The following is a 23,741-nucleotide window of genomic DNA, read 5'->3' as shown; positions in this document are numbered from 1 at the left end:
GACAAATTGAGCAAATTAATAACGCGTTGTTCCACCTCTGGCCCTTATGCAAACAAATATTCGGCTTGCCATTGATGACAGATTTGTTAGACACCCTCCTGAAGGATAGCGTGCCTAATTCCTTCTAATTGGCGCATTAGATCGTCAAAATACCGAAACGATTGGAGAACACTTAATGCTCCAAATATTCTCGACCGAGGAGAGATCCGGCGATCTTGTTAGCTAAGGTGGTATTTGGAAAGCAAGAAGACAGTTTAGTAGAAACTCTCGCCGCGTGACGGCGGGCATTATCTTGCTAAAATACAAGCCCAGGATGGTTTGCCGTGAAGAGCAACTGAGCGGGGCCTAGAACATCGTCGAAGTGCCGCTGTGTTGCAAGGGCGCCGCGGATGGCAACCAAAGGGTTCAAATGGCTCTGAGCACTATGGGACTTAGCATCTGAGGTCATCAGTCCCCTAGACTTAGAACTACTTAAACCTAACTAACCTAAGGACATCACACACATCCATGCCTGAAGCAGGATTCGAACCTGCTACCGTAGCAGCAGAGCGGTTCGGGACTGGCAACCAAAGGGGTCCTGCTGTAAAATGAGCTTGCGCCCCAGACTATCACTTGTTGTGCGGAGCATATGACGGACGAAAGTCAGGTTTGTATCCCATCGCTGTCCAGGGCGTCTCCAGACACTTTGTTGGTAATTCTGGGTCAGTTCGAAGCGTGACTCATCACCGAAGGCAATTCCAGTCCAGTCAATGAGATTCCAGGCCGAATATGCTCGACACCACTGCAAACGGGATTGTTGGTGTACAGAGGTCAATATAAGTCGGCGCAAGGGGCGCCTGGAGCTCAGCCCACTTTCAGTGAACAGTCCATTAATGGTCCTTGTGCTCACTGAAGCACCTGTTCCACGTCGGATCGATCATAATGATGAATCTACGGCTCTGAGGGCTACTCGGTGCTCTCGTTCTGTCTTCTCTTCATGTCGATTGTTTCCTTCTTAACGCTGTGTTCGTTCATGTTCACCCATTCGTACTAACTTCGTTGTATAGTGGCATCGGTCCTATTCAAAAGTCGAGCGATTCGCCGATTACTCCGATCGCCTTCTTAGAGTCCAACTACATGACCTCTTTCAAATGCTAACATCTGCGTTTATTGTTAACGCGCCGGTCTGCAAGGCATTGCAACTGTCCACCTGAGTACCCGGTATGAAATCTCCAAAGACGTTTCCCCTTGTATCGACATGACCTCTACTTACTACCCTATCCAGCCGCCTGGTGGAACTGCGCTGCTGTGTCACACATTCAATGTTACTTATAATCCGTCTTGATTGCAAAAATGCTTATTCATATGACCGGTTTCGGTTCCCCTAGAACCATCTTCAGATCTGAAACGATAATGATACTAATTTACTATTTCACAAATGCAAAACTTTTTCATCCTATCCAATCAACATCAAATGTACCAGATCGTACCGGCAATTTCCGTTACAGGAGTAACCCGTCCACACACAGCAACCTTCACATGCTGCGTCACATAAAATTGGTTGGCAGAACGAACGTCATTTATATTAATTATAAAACTATTACCGACAGGTGGCGTCTGGTACATTTGTTACATTTCATATGCCCATACTGTATTAAGTAGATTTTTGTAATTTACTTTTATCTCTAAAAATAATTTATTAAAATCTGTAAATATCAAGGTTAAAATCTTTACTTGTCAAAATTAAAATACAGAATAAAATTATCATTTTTGTACGATCTAAAACAAAGTGCGATTTCTATATCCATGGCGCTGGTGTAGACTTGTTTTCTTCCATGGTCTGCTTCCCTGGTTCCCGCTATTTCGATGTTGCGCCGCGAGCCATTCAGTCGTCTGAAATCCGTCGCCGTGGGTAAGAGGGCCGTGCAGGTGGGCCCCGTGCATGGGTAAAAGCTGGAAGATGCGTGCAGCGCCTAACGTAGGTTTCTTCTATTTCGCTTTGGGAGTCTGTTTTCTAGGCGTGTACTAGATCTTTTTACACCGTTTGTGGCACAGGCAAAGAGAGCATTGCTCACAAAAAGATGTGTACTAGTGCCAAACATATGCCTTAACTGGAGAAAGAAATCGCTGAGATTGTACTTGTGGGGTACAGAATTGTATGGAAATGAACACCGTAAATGAAGAGAATAGAAGGGTTTGAGACATGGCGCTAATGAAAGATTCTGAAAAACATTTGAACTGATTAAAATAGGAGAAATTACGAAGTTGACCACAGGATCAGCCACGAACGGAATACATAAAAAGCAAGAGAGGAAGGAAAAATGCCTTCTATGGCACTAGAGAGAGCCATAGAGGACAGAAATGGTAGGGAAAGGCAGAGAGTACAATATATATTGTACAATATATCTACTTTGAGATGAAGAGACCTTCACAAGTGAGGAATTAGTGGTGAATCTCAAGATACCACTCAGAACAATGACGATCCGAAATAAAAGAAAAGAATATTTATCCAGTGCCTAGCATTATAACCTTTGATACCTTTGTTCATGAGCATCCACGTACTTCACGGTTTTTCATCAAAGGAGTCCTGGAAACCACGTATCTAGCCGACTTACCACACATCCGAAAGTGTAAAATCAGCACCGATTCTAAACGAAAACTTCACTGATAGTTTAAGCTGAACCAAAGGTACATTGTGCCCGATGAAGGTCAATAAAGGTAATTTGTTTGTAAGTTCTGTATGGTTTACTTTATGATACCAAAAACTGATTGTCTATCGTTTCCCGATCACTTGCTTATGCCACCCCGTCTCCCCTCCTCTTTTCTCTCAATCCCTCTGCAAGAGAACAAGGAGATGTGCGCTTTATTTGGCTGTAGCGTGAGCGCATTAAGAGGCGAAAGCAGAGTTTTAAGACGCAGTCAAATAAAAATAAAGCTGATAAAAAAGAAACTGGCTAGGAGCGAGTAGAACTCGGGCACTTAGGGTTTCGTACACACTTAATTACGTATGCACATAGGTCATCTAATCCAGGAGGCGACAATCTCGACGATTTCTGTGTTTTCCACATTGATAGTCGCAAGATATCAATCACAGGGCTTTCAAGACTTTCGAGAATATTTTAATTTCAAGTTTGAAGTCGGAGAACAAATGACAAAAGAAATATTATTTTCCTGTGGTATAATTACAAATTAACAATTTTCAGATTTTTTTTCTGTACGTGTACAGTGAAACGTTGCATGTTGCCAGATTCCATGATTCTCAACCAACAGAGAGTATCCTATAAGTTTTGATGAGTGAATTTGCGAGTATCAAAATATATTTTGATTGCATTGACTTAGAAGCTTCAATATGTTACACCGTTAACGGACAGTAGACCTTAGTAAGTGACATGATACGTCCGGCCTTGCATGAGAGAAAGGGTTTTTTCTTCAGTCCGGAACCGCGCTGCTGCTACGGTCGCAGGTTCGAATCCTGCCCCCCGGCATGGATGTGTGTGATGTCCTTAGGTTGGTTAGGTTTAAGTAATTCTAAGTCTAGGGGACTGATGACCTCAGATGTTAAGTCCCATAGTGCTTAGAGTCATTTGAATAATTTTGAAAACAGGTTTTTACAGTCAAATAGATAGACAGACACATGGACAACAAAGTGATCCTGTGATTGCTCCGTTCTTACCGCCTGAGGTGCGGAACACTAAAAAGTAAGTAAACGGTTTATTATTTTAAAAATAATCTCCATAACTGTGTAAGGATGTGTAAGGGCTTCCCGGGGAGCTTATGCAGCGTACTCGAAACAAACTTAGCAACATGTGAGCCCGCCTCTTATTGTGAAGGTTGTTTCGACAACGCTGCATAAGCTCCCCGTGAAGCACTTACACATTTCCCATGAAATCACGATCTCCCTCCCATGCAATTTCCATATTTCTGGAGCCTTAAGAAATACATTCGTGGTCGTGGGTGAGGTGCTCCCCTGGGTAGAATCGTGGTTCCGTAGGTAACCACAGAAATTTTCCCATGAAGGTGTTGGTCGGCTTGTCTCACAGTGGGTTAAATGTATTAAAAATTACGGCGATTATTTTACAAATAATAAACAGTTTACTTACGTTTTAGCTTTCCGTACCTCAGTCGGTAAAAAGGAACCCTTATAAGATCAATTCTTTGTCCGTCTGTCTGTCTGTTTCACTGTCTGTCTGTCCGACGGTTCAGAATTCTCAGGGACGGGTAGATGCATCAAACTGAAATGTGTGTCACGTATTAATGTCTATGGTCCTTTGGCGATTTAAGAAGGTGAAGCTTCCGAGTCAGTGAACAATAAGATGCGCATGTTTTGACACTCGCAAACTCACTCATTCAAAACCTACAGGGTTCTTCTCGTTGACCTATAATCATGAAACGTGATAACACCTACATCTACATCTACGTGATTACTCTGCTATTCACAATAAAGTGCCTGGCAGAGGGTTCAATGAACCACCTCCAAGCTGTCTCTCTACCGTTCCCTTCTCGGACGGCACGCGGGAAAATCGAGCACTTAAATTTTTCTGTGCGAGCCCTGATTTCTCTTATTGTGTCGTGATGATCATTTCTCCCTATGTAGGTGGGTGCTAACAGAATGTTTTCGCAATCGGAGGAGAACACTGGTGATTTAAATTTCATGAGAAGATCCCGTCGCAACGAAAAACGCCTTTGTTTTAATGATTGACACTCCAATTCACGTATCATGTCTGTGACACTATCTCCCCTGTTTCGCGATAATACAAAACGAGCTGCCCTTCTTTGTACTTTTTCGATGTCGTCTATCAGTCCCATCTGATGCGGATCCCACACCGCACAGCAATACTCCAGAATAGGTCGGACAAGCGTGGTGTAAGCAGTCTCTTTAGTAGACCTGTTGCACCTTCTAAGTGTTCTGCCAATGAATCCCAGTCTTTGGTTTGCTCTACCCACAATGTTATCTATGTGATCGTTCCAATTTAGGTTATTTGTAATTGTAATCCCTAAGTATTTAGTTGAATTTACAACTTTCAGATTTGTGTGACTTATCGCGCAACCTACTCATGTGAATAACTTCACACTTTTCTTTATTCAGGGTCAATTACCACTTTTTGCACCATACAGATATCGTATCTAAATCATTTTCCAATTCGTTTTGGTCATCTGATGACTTTACAAGATGCCAAAAGACAGTATCATCTGCAAACAATCTAAGACAGCTACTGAGATTGCCTTCTATGTCGTTAACATAGATCAGAAACAACAGAGGTTCAAATGGCTCTGAGCACTATGGGACTTAACATCTATGGTCATCAGTCCCCTAGAACTTAGAACTACTTAAACCTAACTAAACTAAGGACAGCACACAACACCCAGCCATCACGAGGCAGAGAAAATCCCTGACCCCGCCGGGAATCGAACCCGGGAACCCGGGCGTGAGAAGCGAGAACGCTACCGCACGACCACGAGATGCGGGCATCATAAGTCCCCTAGAACTTAGAACTACTTAAACCTAACTAACCTAAGGACATCACACACACTCATGCCCGAGGCAGGATTCGAACCTGCGACCGTAGCAGTCCCGCGGTTCCGGACTGTAGCGCCAGAACAACAGAGGGCCTATAACACTTCCTTGGGGAAAGCCGGATATTATTTCTGTTTTACTCGATCAATTTCCGTCTATTACTACGAACTGTGACCTTTCTGACAGGAAATCACGAATCCAGTCGCGCAACTGAGGCGATATTCCGTAGGCACGGAGTTTGGTTAGAAGACCTTCTGGAAACCTAAAAATATGGAATCAATTTGACATCCCCTGTCGATAGAACTCATTATTTCATGAGTATTAAGAGGTAGTTGTGTTTCACAAGAACGATATTTTCTGAAACCGTGCTGACTATGTGTCAATAAATTGTTTTCTTCGAGGTACTTCATAATGTTCGAATACAGTATATGTTCCAAAACCCTATTGCAAATCGACGTTAGTGATATAGGCATGTAATTCAGCGGATTAATCCTACATCCCTTTTCGGGTATTGGTGTGACTTGCACAATTTTCCAGTCTTTAGGTACGGATCTTTCTGTGAGCGAGTGGTTGTATATAATTGCTAAATATGGAGCTATGTTATCAGCATACTCTGAGAGGAACCTGACTGATAAGAATCAAAGTATCCCACTACAACCAAAGGAACAAATACGAACATTGTTCATTTTGTAATTACACGAAACAAAAAATTATCGTTTGTTAGGAGACTGTCTGTCTACCCGTCCGTCTGTTAAGACCCCTTTTTCTCAGGCGATGCTGGACGTATCTAGTTGAAATTCATGTCTCATATTAAAGTCTATAGTTCCTTGGCGGTGTAATAAACGTTAGCCTTTAACTCAATACAGTCAAAACGTACCGCCATTTATGTCATATATTTTGGTACTCGCAAATTCACTCATCAGTATCTGCAGGATCTTCCCGTTCGTCTAGACTCATCAAATTTGACAAGAAGAAAGGTTTTACTGTAAAACTACAGAAAAAATCCTAAAATTATTAATTTTGTGTTTTAACACACGAAAAAACGTTGTCATTGTTATCAGACTGTGTGTCTGCACATCCGACTGTAAAGTCCCTGTTCTTTCAGGACCAGGTACAGTTGAAATGTATGCTACATTCTGATACCTATAGTCCTTTGGTGGTGTAAAAGTATTAAGGCTCTAAGTCAATTCTGTCAAAAGATACGGGCGTTTATGTCTCATATTTTGATAGTAGCAAAGTCACTCGTCAAAACGTATAGTGTACTCCCCCTTGGCGTAGAATCATTAAATTCGGCAAGAAGAAAGGTTTCACAGCTCAAGTAAAGGAAGAAAATCAGAAAATTGTTACCTTGTAACACACGACATAAAAATTTCTTTTGTTATTTGTTATACGACTTCAGACATGAAATTAACACATTGACGAAAGTCTTGGAATTCCTAGGACCGATATCTTGCCAATATCAGTGCCCATAGTAGGTAAAAGTAGTCGAGCTTCTCGATTCCCGAAATCGATGAAATGTCTGTACACATGATTTAGCCTGTTCGGAACCTTCAGCGTGCTAGTCGTACTCGCGTCTTGCCAATTATTTTTCCACCAGCCTTATTTTTGTTTGACTGCCCTTTATATTTTTATTTACTTTTCGCAGATCATTGTAAAGAACACCTGCGCCCAGCTTTTGCTGAGGAGCATACGAAGCCAGCTGGCAGTCATCTTTCTATGGTAGGAAGACCCGCACTATAACCTATACACAGAGAACTCGGCCCTTCAAGGAAGGACAAGGCTTGCTAACGTCAGTCGACCAGCTCTGTCCGTCAACACGTGAGCGCCAAATCCAGCAGTGAATCAGGAGCGCGCTACGTATTAAGTTAGCATTTAGTTATGAAATGACAGGTGAAGTAGTACTAGACAAGCTGAAGTCAGTCCTGGAGCTGTGACTGATACATCAAAGAATCCTAGTAATATTCAAATTAAAAGTAAATGAGACTCAAAATTAGCGGCGAGAAGTGAACGGATTTCTTTGATTGGATATCAGCCATTCCGTTGTATGCAAGTAGGAGGACGGCGTTTGGCTCTTGTCACGTCTTCCAAGATTCTGTTTTATTTTAGACTTTGTATACTAGAGACATGGGAACATCGCAAGCTACCACCCTGAGGGGAACGTAAATGCATGAATGGATTAACCTGATTTGATGTTGGCCCGTCTCTTGTAGACTAGAGACTAATCAGACTACTCTACAGAACAGTTCTTGTTTCTAATAAGATTAAAGGTTAACATGTTTCTTTGTAAATTTGTTAACTGCAATATGAACGAATTATTGTAGCTAGATTTTGTGGTGTCCTGACCCAGATAAGATATGAAAAAAAGCAAACAAAATTGCAGTGTGTTCTGCAGGTGTACGACCTGCTACAACATCGTCCAAATAGTTTGAACAGTTGGGAACTTGAGCGGTCAGCTGTTCCAAATACCGTTTGACAATGACGGCTGCGGAAGCACTGTCAAAAGGCAAACGAAAATATTTGAACAAGCCCAAATGAGTATTCGCTATATACACTTTTTAAGATCCGTCATCGGGTGGGATTTGAAGATACGCGTCTCGCAAATTAATTTTTGAAAAGTAGCGACCAGCGTCTAATCTGTTCATGAGATGCTCTGGGCGTGCCAATGGATAATTATCAATCACAGTTTGTGGGTTGACTGTAGACAAAATCAACACAGAGACGAATGTGTCCTGAAGCTTTGGGAAGAAAAACCATTGGACTTGCCCATTGACTAGCTTGTTTGGGCACAATAGCTCCGCTATCTTGCAAATACTCGTATTTAAATTCAGCAGCGACTTGGTCCCGTAATGCAATAAGAACAGTTCGGACCCGACAAAATTTCGGCTGAGCATTGTCTTTCAGATTAATATGTGCAACAAAATTGTTAGCCTTGCCTAAACCTTTAGAAAAGAGTTCCGGGAATTCTTTCAGCAAGCTAGCCACACTGTCTTTTGGTGGAATGCAGACACTGACAACTTATTGTCGTGAATGTTAAAGCCAAACAAATCAAATGAATCAAGACTAAATATGTTCGCACAATCGCGTGATTGTAGTACCGTGAAAGTCGCTGTTTGCTGTCTAGGCAGGCAAAGTATATTTTCCGAGGACGGGAATGTCTTGTCCATTATAAGCCGTCAGTTATGTGCTAGTTTTAAAGAGGCGTGGAGAGCCTAACATTTCACATGTGTGACGATTTGGCAATGTGACAGAGGCACCAGTGTCCAACTGCATCTTCGCACGTTTCCCAAAAAGAAGCAAATGAACAAAAAGTTTGTTCCACTGGCGTATCACTGAAGAAATTGCACTCGTGGGTTCGAATCCCATCCTCGTCGCCAATGTGGGATCCTGACCACTCGTGTAATATACGGTGCCTAGGAAGCTGCTTTCTCGGATAGCTAAACAACAATCCAACCAAATCTCATTAATGGGCTTTATTACAATATGTTAAATAGACAATACATAACTTTGCCTTTTTACAATGAGGTGTCACAAGCAATTGGCGACATGCTAATAATCAACGTCCTTCGATGTATACAATATCCATGCAAGCAATTAATATGGATCACAAATCACGGCTAAATCGTTTGGAACCCCGCTCTTCTTCTAGTGCGGCTCTCCTAGTGTGGCCGAGGCTAGCTGGAGCGCCGCTTGTATTCTCTTCGTATAGTGGCTGCGCCTGTCGTGGTGCGGTCCTGGTCGTCATACTTCTCGGCTGTTTCTTTCCAGGTCGATGTTGATGTTACGCCGGAACAGATCTGTTTATACTGAGCTACGTTACACAGGGTATACCTTCGAAATTCAGTTGTTTATTCAATAAATCATAACAGCTGTATTGGCACTACTTATCCCTGTAATTCTACAGCAAGGCAAACACATTATAAGGAGACGCAAAGTATTCCTTGTAATTCGTGGATAACTGATCAAACAGTTAATTCCACAACGTGTATCAGCACACTTCCCTGTGAACACTTCGAAGTTCCCGTATGTTCCCAATTAAGGAAATATTGTGTCACGACGTGAACTGTCTAGCAAAAAATAGAGTCCAAAGAGGAGCACTATAAGGCCAATTGCTGCCCAAAAATCAGTCACGCTAACATTACCAACTTGAGTCTTGGGGACAGAGCTTTTCACCTTGTCGACATTAGCATAAAGTTCTCTTCTTCATACTAAACACGGATTAGTATTCTTTGCCCCCATTCTTCCAGACTTTCTTCCTGTTGGCTGCCATTTTCGTCTCTTCACTGTCATTCCACTCTGTGCTAGTGATGTGCACCGCATAACAATTGTAAAGAACTTTTGTACCAATCGGCCAACACTAATTAAAATAGTATCATGATAAGTCGTGCTCAAACACTGATCAAAATGACAGCTAGCACTATAATTATATTGAAAATTAATAAGTTCACACTGTGGTGTGTGAATTTAATGTTTATGGATACCAATTAGTGAAAACGCCAACTCAATCGCTTTTGGCCGAGTTCCGTGTTGAGACCTGCCGGTGCCTGCTGGCTAAGCATCATGGGCCGGCCTAGCTTATATACTTATCTGCGGCAATATTTAAGCATTGTGACCATACCTAGTGGCATACCGGAGCACGTCCTGTGCAATAGCATCCCTTTCAACTTTCCGAACTGGAGATACCTCGGTTTCATTTACACACTCAGACGTCATGTCCTGCAATATTTGTGATGGACCTACCACGATATTTTTCTGAGTCAGGTAGAGAGCTCGTGGCTTAAAATTTGTACTCTCAAGTGCTTTCATGTTCACTGTCCCTCACCAGAATTTTGTAACACACTGAAACCCAAACCAGGATTTCCCAAGCGACCGTTCTGCGTATCACAGAATGTTTGTCTAAGCTATTCACAACCTCATTCTCCACAGTGTAATTACAGGTCCACTCAAAACAAATGGAAATCTTTCAAAATTACAAGTAGATTTGATCACGATCAGAGGCCCCGAAACCAAGCATTCGGTTGGAAGGCACGTCCAGGAATAGATGGACACAGGCAACAATTTAATGATAATGAAGATTAGACTGAAGTTTAAGAGAAACTTGAGAAAGAATCAATACTGAAAGACGTGGATACTGTGATACTGAGGAATGATGGGGTGTATTTAAAGTTCTCTAGAACCGCATATATTGTGATAATGAATAACACAACAGTAAATTCATTGAAGAGGAATGACCATCTCTAAAATAGGCACTCACAGAAGACGGAGAGACTGATATAGGTACCAGGTACGTAACTGCAAAGAAGAAATGCTTCAATTGATCGGTGAAAGAAGAAAGTACGAAAACCGTTAGAAAAAGAAAGGAAAACAACAATATAAGTTAAATAGGAATGAAATAAATAGAAAGTGCAGGGAAACCAAAACGAAACGGCAACAGAAAAAAACGCGAAGAAATCGAAAAAGAAACGGTAATCGGAAGGACTGGTTAAGCATATAGGAAAATCAAAAACACCTTCCATGAAGTTAAAAGCAAAGACTTCAATAACAAGAATGCAAGAGAAATTCCAGTTTTAAACCCAAAGGACAGAGCAGATGGATGGAAAGAGAACATTGAAGGCCTCTATGAGGGAGAGGAACTGGCTAACGACATGATAGAAGAAGAAATGTAGGTCTATATGAAAAAACATAGGGGATCCAATATTAGAGTTGAAAAGAACTTTGGAAGACTTGCAATAGATCAGACGGAAGGAGCAGATAACATTCTTCTGAATTCTAAAATCATTGGGGTATGTGACAGCGAAATGACTATTCGGGATGGATTGCTGAATCTATAGGTCTGGGAACATACCACCAGACTTTCACAAAAATAACATACCCATCATTACAAAGATAGCCAGGGCAGATAAGTGTGAGAACTATCGCACAATCAGCTTAATAGCCCAGTTACTGAGAAGAGTAATGTTCAGAAAAATGGAAAAGAAAATTGAGGGTCTGTTAGAGAACGATGAATTTAGCTTTGGGAAAGATAGAAGCAGTTCTGTTGTAATACTTGACAATGGAAGCTAGATTTAATAAAGATCAAGACATATTCATAATCTGTCGACCTAGAGAAAGGATTTGGCATTGTGAAATGGCGTAAGACATTCTAAATTCTCACAATAATTGGTGTAAGCTATAAGGAAAGAAAATTGATAAACAATATGTTTAAGTATTCGAGCAGAAACTTTTCGATTGCTCCTTGTAACAGATGATGGACGAGGCAGCGGGGATATACCGTATAAAGGAGACTGCTACAGACAAAGAAGGCATTCCTGGCCAAAATAAGTCTACTGATACCAAACTTAGGTCTCAGTTTAAGGAAGAAATTTCTGAAAATGCAAGTAGGGGAGTAAGGAGAGAAAGAGCACATTTTGTTAGTGTGTGTTGCTTACATTTAGTAATAGCATACATACAGGGGCAAATCTATTGTTATGCTAATTGGTTTATGATCTCATAGGGGTTGATTTATGACCCTCTGGGGATAATCTATCCTTCTGAGAACCCCCTGTACCCTCCTATCAGTCGTCCCCCTCATCTCTCAGAAAACCCCAACCCCATCCCCTCCTCTCACCGATACAAGCCCACTTTGATAACAAATTAATTGACTAATTCATTGAATCTATCAATTAATTAACGCCTACCCCTCTGGGAAATCCCCAGACCTCCTCTCCCACCTGCCACTCCCCTCCCCTCCTCCAGCTGGCAATTGGCAGGAAAAGGACTCAGTCTGTGCTGGAGAAGAAGAATCTCATGACACGAAACTAAAGTCAATGTCAATTTCATAGCAGACGATATACTGTTTATTTATAAAATTTCTTTTTCGGGGGTCGGGTCTCTTTATTTAGTCGGAAAACCTTACATTCAGCAACCACATGTCCTAATTATGTAATTACAATGCCACAGATTACAAATGTTGTGTGGTTGGAAAATTTTAGTGTGTGTGCTCACCTTGACATGCAGGAACGACTGAGGTAGTGCACGATGCAACCACCAAACGACATAACATCCCGACCCGTCGCCCCCTCCCTCCCCACAACCCTGCCAGAAAAAACTGGTGGGAAAAAGACGCAGTCCCTGCACGAGAGGAACACTCTCATGACATGAAATTCAGTTCAGTGTCAATAATATGTTACTGCTTGTTCTGTATTTAATCAGTTTGCAAGGGCAGGGCTCCCCTACTTGGTAAGAGCTCATATCTGTACGCCCTACCCCCACTTCCTATGACATTATAACTGTAAGCACCGAGAAAGAGAATGAAGTGTGGTATAGTAGCCACCGTTTGGAATCTCCTGCATGTGTGTTTTTCGTTGAGGCCCCACCACGAAGGACAAAAACCTCCCAATGTCCAAATTAGAGATCATGATACTAAATCCACCAACCATGGACTGGAATCAGCATTCTTTGATCGCGTGGTCCCAAACAAGGCACAAGTGGAGGCATTCTGTTGATCAGGAAACATCAGACTTGCTTCCTGTCTCTGTCTCCCTCAAGTGGCCACTTCCAGAGCCCATCATACACCTACAACTCGCCTCCTCCCCACCCCTCCTCCCAAGCCCTTCCAAACAAATTACTGGAAAAAAGACTCGGTGCTGGAGCGGAACGACACCAAACACGTAGATGGAGGTTTTTATCTCTTCCGAGAATACTGTGTTTTTATAGGCTTATGCTGGGGACAAAGGGAGAGATACGCAATTTCGATATCAAAAGTAGAGGAAAAGAGCTTATTTGCACTACCCTATCGAATTAATTGTTTAACAATTTACAGGAGTTAAATATATCGCTTGAAACACTCACCACCACCTTACAATGTTTCTTCTTCATATTAAAAAAGATTTTCAATGTTTGAATATCACACACAAACATTATGCAAATTTAGTATTTTAACTTCCGAGGCAACACAGATGGAGATTCGGAATGCGGACAGTTAAACTGAGCGCTAACACTCTGCCCGCTGGCGCCCTAGGCAGCAATTAGCGGTCGCACTTTTACCGCGTCGCCCATGCGAAGGCTGTGGCCCTTTCCTCCAGTAGGGGCACTGGATGTCGCCCTGCTCTACTGTTCGCCTGGGGTGACGTTGTAGCCCCACCTCTTGGCGCCTGCGCTTCCCTAGTCAGCCAGCGCAAGTACCGATGAGCTACCACCTCAACACGTCAGTAAGCACCTGTAGACGACGAGCAACTGTTTAGTTGAAATATTGTGCAACTACCACGACATTAACCGACGCGACGCCCATGAACCAATGAAGAACCAAATACGATGTTTAACCCCATACAATATTGCGGCCCCTATTTTCTGCTTGTGGCGCGAAACCACGTCGAATCTCACTGGTCACGCTCCTTTCCACGAGGCAAAAACAAATATGCCGGGTTCTTTATTTCATGCAATGTGATTGACAGTAGAATTCCACGCTGTGACGTCACCAGCTATTCGTCCATATGCGTTTTGACACCCGTCGGAGGAAGAACTGAGGGGCAGTTTTTGCTCCACGACAAATCCCCAGCTCAGTCTGCACAAGCCACAGTCAGATATGCTGCGATTTTGGGCTGTCAAATTTTATCTCATCCCCTTTATTCTCCTGACATGGCACCCAGTGACTTCTTGTTCTTTCCTCGGACGAAGAAACCATTGCGTAGCTGGCATTTCCAAAATGATAACAAGGTGGCTTTCGAAGCGGTACGTTTCGTGAACAGCGAAACCACACACCGCTACAACAAAAGTAACCGTCATCAATCGTTGCGAAAAAAATATTACATTGAAGCGTGAGCGTATAAAGAAGGACCAACACCAACACCAAATATCACTGTCGTAGCTTGATGTTTTCGAGGTGAGCCATCCGGAGTGGCCGAGCGGTTCTAAGCGCTTCAGTGTGGAACTGCGCAACCGCTACGGTGGCAGGTTCGAATCCTGCCTCGGGGATGGATGTGTTTATGTCCTTAGGTTAGTTAGGTTTAAGTAGTTCTAAGTTCTAGGGGACTGATGGCCTCAGATGTTAAGTCCCGTAGTGCTCAGAGCCATTTCAACAATATTTTTTTTTCGAGGTGATAATTAAAAACTTAATGACTTTCCCTCGTTTAGCTTGCTTTATTGCTGGGTTTTATTTACTCACACTTTCCTTACTAATGAAAGTTTCGTCGGTAAAGGACGGGATTATGGGGGCTATTTTGTTGATGAATACAAATAATCTTCTACATCAGCCACATGTTTATTTTGCCACTACGGATTTCGATGGTTCACACCATCATCGTCAAGTGGAGAATTGTTTATTTACATTTTTGGAGAAGAGTGCAGACGTCTTTTCACATTACCAGACCAAGGGCAGTGAAAGTTATGTTGCGTATTTTGAGGAGCGGTAGAGTCGTAAAAAGTAATCATATTGCTGCCTGTTTCATGTGTTCTCCACAGTACTTTATATTTACGTCGTCACCTGAAGATGATGGTGTGAACCATCGAAATACGTAGTGTCAAAATAAAGAAGTGACTGATGCAGAAAATTATTTTATTTGTATTACTTGCTTCTACAGACTGCACAAGATATGAGAACACGGTGAGTGCTGACCTGACACTGAAGCGCACCAGGCCGTCGGGTGAGATGCGCATGTAGACGTTGGGCGTGACGATGTCGTGCACGTGGCCCTGCTTCTCCTCGCTGAAGAACACGTCTGGCTGCCACGCGCGGCTCACCTCCGTCAGCGTCACGAACCGCCGTCGTCCCGCTGCGGCACGGCGCACGGCTTGTTAGTTACTAAGTTAGCCCCATCTTCTGTACATCATATTCACCATAAACATTATATGAAACGTGTCAGTTGAACAAAAGACTACACACACACACACACACACACACACACACATAGGCCGGCCGCGGTGGTCTCGCGGTTCTAGGCGCTCAGTCCGGAACCGCGCGACTGCTACGGTCGTAGGTTCGAATCCTGCCTCGGGCATGGATGTGTGTGATGTCCTTAGGTTAGTTAGGTTTAATTAGTTCTAAGTTCTAGGGGACTGATGACCTTAGATGTTGAGTCCCATAGTGCTCAGAGCCATTTGAACCATTTGAACACACACACACACACACACACACACACACACACACACACACACACATGTATATATAGCCAAAGAAACTGATACGCCTGCCTAATATCGTATAAGGCCCCTGCGAACACGCGGAAGTGTCACAACAAGACGTGGCATTGACTCGACTAATGTCTAAGTAGTACTGGAGGGAATTGACACCATGAATCTTGCAGGGCTGTCCATATATCCGTAAGAGTACGAGGGAGTGGAGATTTCTTCTGAACAGCACGTTGCAAGGCATCCCAGATATGCTCAATAATGTTCATGTCTAAAGAGTATGGTGGTCAGTGGAAGTGTTTAAACTCAGAAGAGTGTTTCAGGAGCCACACTGTAGCATCTCTGGACGTTTGGGGTGTCACATTGTTCGCTGCATTTGCCCGTCGGAATGCGCAAAGGACATGAATGGATACAGGTGATCAGACACGATGCTTACGTAAGTGTCACCTGTCAGAGTAGTACCTAGACGTGTCGGGGGTGTCATATCACTCCAACTGCACACGCCCCACAACATTACAGAGCCTCCACCAGCTCGAACAGTCCCCCACTGATATGCAGGGTCCATGGAGTCATGAGATTGCCTCCTCGATACAATTTGAAAAGAGACTACCAGGCAACGTGTTTCTGATCATCAACAGTCCAATGTAGGTGTTGACAGGCGAGGCGTAAAGCTTTGTATCGTGCAGTCATCAAGGGTACACCAGCGGGCCTTCGGCTCCGAAAGCCCTTACCGATGATGTTCGATGAAAGTTTCACGCGCTGACACTTTTTGATGGCCCAGCATTGAAATCTGCACCTATTAGCGGAGGGGTTGCGCTTCTGTCACGTTGAACGATTCTCTCTAGTCGCCGTTGGTGCCATTCTTGAAGGAACTTTTTCCGGCCGCAGCGATGTCGGAGATTTGATGTTTTACCGGATTCGTGATATTCGCGGTACACTCGTGAAATGGTCGTACGGAAAAATCCCCGTTTCATCGCTACTTCGGAGATGCTGTGTCCTATCGCTCGTGCGCCGACACTAAAATCATGTCCAGACTCACTTAAATCTTGATACCCTGCCACTGTAGGAGCAGTAACCGATCTAACAACTGCACCAGACACTTGTCTTATATAGCCGTTGCCGACCGCAGTGCCGTATTCTGCCTGTTTACATATCGGTGTATTTGAACAAGCATGCCTATACCAGTTCCTTATATATTTACTGATGTGACAAATGTCATGGGATACTCCCTAATATCATGGTGGACCTCTTCTTGCCCGGTGTACTGCAGCAACGTGACATGGAATGGGGCATGCACTCAACAAGTTGTTTAAGTCTCCTGAAGAGATATTGCCCCTTACTCCGTCTATAGCCAGCCGAGGTGGCCGAGCGGTTCTAAGCGCTACAGTCTGGAACCGCGCGACCGCTACGGTCGCAGGTTCGAATCCTGCCTAGGGCATGGATGTATGTGATGTCCTTAGGTTAGTTAGGTTTAAGTAGTTCTAAGTTCTAGGGGACTGATGACCTCAGAAGTTGAGTCCCATAGTGCTCAGAGCCATTTGCACCATTTGAACTCCGTCTATAGCCGTTCATGATTGCGAAAGTGTTGCCGGTGCAGGTTTTTGTGCACTAACTGACATCACCATAATGTCACATAAATTTTCGACGGATTTATGTCAGGAGACCTCGGTGGCCAAATCATTCGCTCCAACTGGTCTGAATGTTCTAACCAATCGCGAACAATTGTGGCGCTGTGATATGGCGCATTGTCACCCATAAAACTTCCAACGTTGTTTGCGAATATGAAGTCCATCAAGGGCAGAAAATGGTCTGCAAGCAGCCGAACATAACCACTGCCAGTCAATGATCGGTTCAATTGAATCGGGGGACCCAGTCCACTCCATGTAAACGGAGCCCCCACCATTACGGAACCTCCACCAACATGCACATTGCCTTGTTGACAACTTCGGCCCATGGCTTCTGCGCCACACTTGAACCTAACCATCAACTCTTAGGAACTGGTATTGGGACTCATCTGACCAGGTCACGGATTTCCAGTCGTCTAGCGTCCAATCGATATGAGCTCAGGAGAGGTGCCGCAGGCGATGTATTGCTGTTACCAAAGGCGCTCGCCTCGATCCTCTGATGCCATAGCCCATTAACATCAAATATCGCCTCACTGTCCTAATGGTTACCTCCGTCGTACGTCCGACATTGATTTCTGCGGTTTTTCCACTCAAGTTGCTTGTCTATTAGCGCTGACAACTCTACGCAAACGCCGTTGCTATCGGTCGTTAACTGAAAGCCGTCGGCCGCTGCGTTATTTGTAGTGAGACGTAATGCCTGGAATTTGAAATTCTCGGCACACTCTTCATACTGTGAATCTCGGAGCACTGAATTCTCTAACGATTCCCGAAATGGAATGTCCTGTGCGTGTAGCTCCAACTATTATTCCGCTTTCAACGTCTGTTACCTCGAAGAAAACGATTTATTGACACGTAGTCACCACGGATTTAGAAAATATCGTTCTTGTGAAACACAACTAGCTCTTTATACTAATGAAGTAATGAGTGCTATCGACAGGGTATGTCCAATTGGTTCCATATTTTTAGATTTCCAGAAGGCATTCCACACCGATCCTGACATGCGTCTTCTAACCAAACTGCGTGCCTATGAAATATCGCCTCAGTTGTGCGACTGGCTTCGTAATTTCCTGTCAGAAAGGTCACAGTTCGTAGTAATAGACCGAAAGTCATCGAGTAAAACAGAAATAACATCCGGCGTTTCCCAAGGAAGTGTTATAGGCCCTGTATTGTTCCTGATCTATATTAACGTCATAGGAGACAATCTCAGTAGCCATCTCAGATTGTTTTCAGATGATGCTGTCATTTACCGTCTTGTAAAGTCATCAGATGACCAAAACAAACTGCAAAATGATTTAGTTAAGATATATGTATGGTGCGAAAAGTGGCAGTTGACCCTGAATAATGAAAAGTGTGAAGTTATTAACATGAGTACTAAAAGAAATCCGCTAAATTTCGATTACGCGGTAAGTCACACAAATATGAAGGGTGTAAATTAAACCAAATACATAGGGATTACAATTACGAATACCATAAATTGGAACGATCACATAGATAATGTTATGGGACTGCGATTGATTGGCAGAACACTTAGAAGGTGCAACAGGTCTACTAAAGAGACTGCTTACACCACGCTTGTCCGCCCTATTCTGGGGTATTGCTGTGCGGTGTGGGATCCGCAACAGATGGGACTGACGGATGACATCGAAAAAGTACAAAGAAGGGCAGCTCGTCTTGTATTATCGGGAAGTAGGGGAGATAGTGCCACAGACATGATACGTGAATTGGAGTGGCAATCATTAAAACAAAGGCGTTTTTCGTTGCGACGGGATCTTCTCATGAAATATGATTGCGAAAAGCAGAGTAATCACGTAGATGTAGATGCAGATGAGATGTGTGAATGCGTCGACTTTCAGGGGAACAGCTCCTTGACACATGTACTGTGTGATGGAGACGAGCTGGTGGCGCTCCATTATTCTCTGGGAACTCGGACCTTTGCCTTTCGCGGGATAGTGCTGTGAGGACGTGGCGTGAGTCGTGCTTGGGTAGCTCAGTTGGTAGAGCACTTGCCCGCGAAAGGCAAACGTCCCGAGTTCGAGTCTAGGTCCGGCACACAGTTTTAATCTGCCAGGAAGTTTCATATCAGCGCACACTCCACTGTAGGGTGAAAATTTCAGTCTACAAATAACTTAAATTGGCACGATCACAGAGATAATATTGTGGGTAGAGCAAACCAAAGACTGCGATTGGTTGGCAGAACACTTAGAAGGTACAACAGGTCTACTAAAGAGACTGCTTACACCACGCTTGTCCTCCCTGTTCTGGGGTATTGCTGTGCAGTGTGGGATCCACAACAGATGGGACTGACGGATGACATCGAAAAAGTACAAAGAAGGGCAGCTCGTCTTGTATTATCGCGAAGTAGGGGAGATAGTGCCACAGACATGATACGTGAATTGGAGTGTCAATCATTAAAACAAAGGCGTTTTTTGTTGCGACAGGAACTTCTCATGATATTTAAATCACCAGTTTTCTCCTCCGATTGCGAAAACATTCTGTTGGCACCCACCTACATAGGGAGAAATGATCATCACGATAAAATAAGAGAAATCAGGGCTCGCACAGAAAAATTTAAGTGCTCGTTTTTCCCGCGCGCTGTTCGAGAGTGGAACGGTAGAGAGACAGCTTGAAGATTGTTCATTGAACCCTCTGCCAGGCACTTTATTGTGAATAGCAGAGTAATCAGGTAGATGTAGATGTAGATGTAATCCCCGTCGTGCGGCCCAAATCACGTTGGAAACGTGTACGCGATACTGCGGCTATGTGCATATGTACACATAGTGTATGTGTACATCTCGTTATCCCATGACTTTTGCCACCTGACTGTAAATCGATAACGAATAAATGTATCAATATGTGGTTTCACCAAGTTATAGCGGACAGTATGGTGAATATCAAGACGTTTGTAAGTAAACTTTGTTTTTCTAGTAGGGCTGTATACTTCATTGTTTCATTTGAAAGAAGCTTCTAAGTATGTTATCAGTTTTCTGTATCACACTTAAACATACAGCTGTAATTTAAGCATGCCATAGATGGGATGCAGTCATAAGAACATGCAATGAAAATGATTGTGGGAGTTTTTCCAGGGTTTTAAACAATGGTAAAGATTTTTCCTTTTAACAAGTTCTTGTTTATTAGCAGAAATGATAAACAGTGAAAAACACTTCTTTTTAGGATACCGAATGAAGTTATACCTACTTGCCTTCGATGCATTTTGCATTTACGATGAACTACTCGGATACGTGTAGATGAAATCCTCTTAATGGAATGATAATCACATAAACTCATGTGTTCGGTTTGGCGTCGCGTCTGTGTAAGTATCAGTCATTTGCAGATCGCAAGAAATGTGTAAATATGAGTGTTCCTATAGAGTTTGTAGGAATTCTCACTTTCATGTTAAACTACATTATAATAACAAAAGAAAATATGAAAGCAAAGCTATTAGAATGATATTACGTAGTTGCAGTGTTCCAATATAAACCGATTGCTCTCAGTGTTTTATGACAAATTTCTTAGCAAGCTGACTTCAGAGAAAATGATTAAAGCAGGAGAAGCTCCATACATTACCAGGAAAGTATTATTTTTATATCTCAGCAAACAACGGTGCGTCCATACTTAAAAATACCACTGAACATTTACTTCCTCAAGCATTGTAAACCGAAACAGCGAAACCGAGAATTTTAGTAACATCAGTAAGATTAGCAATTAATGAATAATGAGAAACCAAAAAAACTAATAACAAATAAAAAGCAGTTTTGGATCTGAAAAAATGGGGTAGCAAGTAACGAATGGGAATAGTTTCACCACGAAGAAAATGTTCCCGACCTGCGTGGCATATTACGTCGCCTGTGATCGCATTCGCGTCCGTGGCAGATATTATTAGGTCCCATTACAGATCTTACTACAACCTATGTTATCGTGGGAATCTTCTTCAATAATGCTGGTGCCACTTATGAGCTGTGTCAAGTTCATCCCGAGCAGCGACAATAATTCGTCCATTTATTCATTCAGTCTTTATTATTCATTACATAAAGGTACTCCAATACCTTGCCAATGTACAAGCGAAAGACAGACATTTAAGAGATGCTCTGCCAACTGTCGTTTTTCAGGAAAAGGAAGTTAAACTAAGGAAGTTTAAGAATCTGCTATCCACGAATAGTAAACAATATCATTACTAAGGAACCTTAGTAGTTCATAGACAGGCCCGTATTTATATTATTTACGAGGGAGCGCACGTGGAGGAATATGGGACGAAACCAGAGAGTACACTTACTGTCCATGTCGTCGTACCTGAGGCGGGGGTCGTGCCACGTCAGAACCACCGTCAGCTGGGCAGTGAAGTCCTGCAACATAAAAAAAAGACACAGAAGAATTACAGACATTGGCTGCTAGTGGGCACTGATTTAAATCAATGGGGAAGGTTGAAAATTACTGCCAGGCCGGTATTTGAACCCGGTTCTCTTGCTTACTAAGCGGATGATCTGACCACTGCGCTATCCGGGTTCAGTGGTCCTTGCAACTACACGGGCTGCACTAGCATTGTCCCCATAAGACTCAAATCCTCAACTTATACACACACTAACAACGTAGTGCTTCTTGCCATTAGCCTCACTACTCGGGGCATTTCGCCGATTCCCAAAAGGGTTCGAGCCTGGTGTGCATCAGCGCTAAAGAGATCATAGGGTTTTGGACCAATGTTCACAGCCGCCAATGTTACGCCTCAAGGACAATTCCCTTTTATTGGACAGCTTCTACTCGACCCTGACCTCAATGATTGTTTCAAGGTACATCACGTTGTGGAAACGATAGCAGCCATACAATTTAAGCATCTATATGTGACAGGGCTGGATTGTTTACACGACTTCTGAAGAACTGGAGGTAGGATACATTTCTTACATTTATTATCTAGTTATGGCACGTCACATAGCAACAAGGATGGAGCGCACAGTGCGCTACTTGAACTGTAACTAATGAATTGCCACAGTGGCTATTTAATCACAAATGTTTCTCTACAATGTTCTGCAAAGTATTACGTAACTACCCACTGCCGGCAGGCTAATCTCACGGTGTTTCCATCGCTGCCATCAACGACGCAGACTCCTAGTTTCATGCTAACTTCTGCTTTTGATTTCCTCTGACCGTGCCTTTTTGGAAGAAACCATTCTAGTATTCGCTAAATCAGAATGGCAGGTAAGGCATTTGATCCTCGCAGCCCCTAAGGGCACATGTACACTACTGCCCATTAAAATTGCTACACCAAGAAGAAATGCAGATGATGAACGGGTATTCATTGGACAAATATATTATACTAGAACTGACATGTGATTACATTTTCACTCAATTTGGGTGCATAGATCCTGAGAAATCAGTACCCACAACAACCACGTCTGGCCGTAACAACGGTCTTGATACGCCTGGGCATTGAGTCAAACAGAGCTTGGATGGCGTGTACAGGTACAGTTGCCCATGCAGATTCAACACGATACCACAGTTAATCAAGAGAAGTGACTGGCGTGTTGTGACGAGCCAGTTGCTCGGCCACCATTGACCAGACGTTTTCAGTTGGTGAGAGATCTGGAGAATGTGCTGGCCAGGGCACCAGTCGAACATTTTCTGTATCCAGAAAGGCCCGTACAGGACCTGCAACATGCGGTCGTGCATTATCCTACTGAAATGTAGGGTTTCGCAGGGATCGAATGGAGGGTAGAGCCACGGGTCGTAACACATCTGAAATGTAACGTCCACTGTTCAAAGTGCCGTCAATGCGAACAAGAGGTGACCGAGACGTGCAACCAATGGCACCCCATACCATAACGCCGGGTGATACGCCAGTATGGCGATGACGAATACACGCCTCCAATGAGCGTTCACTGCGATGTCGCCAAACACGGATGCGACCATCATGATGCTGTAAACAGAACCTAGATTCATCCGAAAAAATGACGTTTTGCCATTCGTGCACCCAGGTTCGTCGTTGAGTACACCATCGCAGGCGCTCCTGTCTGTGATGCAGCGTCAAGGGTAACCGCAGCCATGGTCTCCGAGCTGATAGTCCATGCTGCTGCAAACGTTGTCGAACTGTGAGTGCAGATGGTTGTTGTGTTGCAAGCTTCCCCATCTGTTGACTCAGGGATCGAGACGTGGCTGCACGATCCGTTACAGCCATGCGGATAAGATGCCTGTCATCTCGACTACTAGTGATACGAGGCCGTTGGGATCCAGCACGCCGTTCCGTATTACCCTCCTGAACCCACCGGTTCCATATTCTGCTAAAAGCCATTGGATCTCGACCAACGCCAGCAGCAATGTCGCGATACGATAAACCGCAATCGCAATAGACTACATTCCAACCTTTGTCAAAGTCGGAAACGTGATGGTACGCATTTCTTCTCCTTACACGAGGCATCACAACAACGTTTCACCAGACAACGCCGGTCAACTGCTGTTAGTGTATGAGAAATCGGTTGGAAACTTTCCAACTGTCAGCACGGTGTAGGTGTCGCCACCGGCGCCAACCTTTGTGA

At 43.5% G+C, this 23,741-nt stretch overlaps 1 protein-coding gene across 1 annotated transcript in view; it reads right to left on the bottom strand.

Moving 5' to 3' along the window:
• The window catches only part of LOC124594361 (glutamate-gated chloride channel-like), a 187,913-nt gene that overhangs the window by 35,026 nt on the left and 129,146 nt on the right, over nt 1-23,741 (bottom strand). Inside the window, exons 5-6 of the mRNA XM_047132732.1 lie at nt 21,491-21,560; nt 15,084-15,240 (exon numbers count right to left, since the gene is read on the bottom strand). Coding sequence (XP_046988688.1) covers nt 15,084-15,240; nt 21,491-21,560 — 227 coding nt within the window. The remainder of the gene's footprint in view (nt 1-15,083; nt 15,241-21,490; nt 21,561-23,741) is intronic.

This window comes from Schistocerca americana, chromosome 1, assembly GCF_021461395.2.
Source record: "Schistocerca americana isolate TAMUIC-IGC-003095 chromosome 1, iqSchAmer2.1, whole genome shotgun sequence".
Lineage (NCBI taxonomy): Eukaryota > Metazoa > Arthropoda > Insecta > Orthoptera > Acrididae > Schistocerca > Schistocerca americana.
The sequence above is the reverse complement of the archived record's forward strand: the minus strand, read 5'-3'. Positions and strand labels throughout refer to the sequence as shown.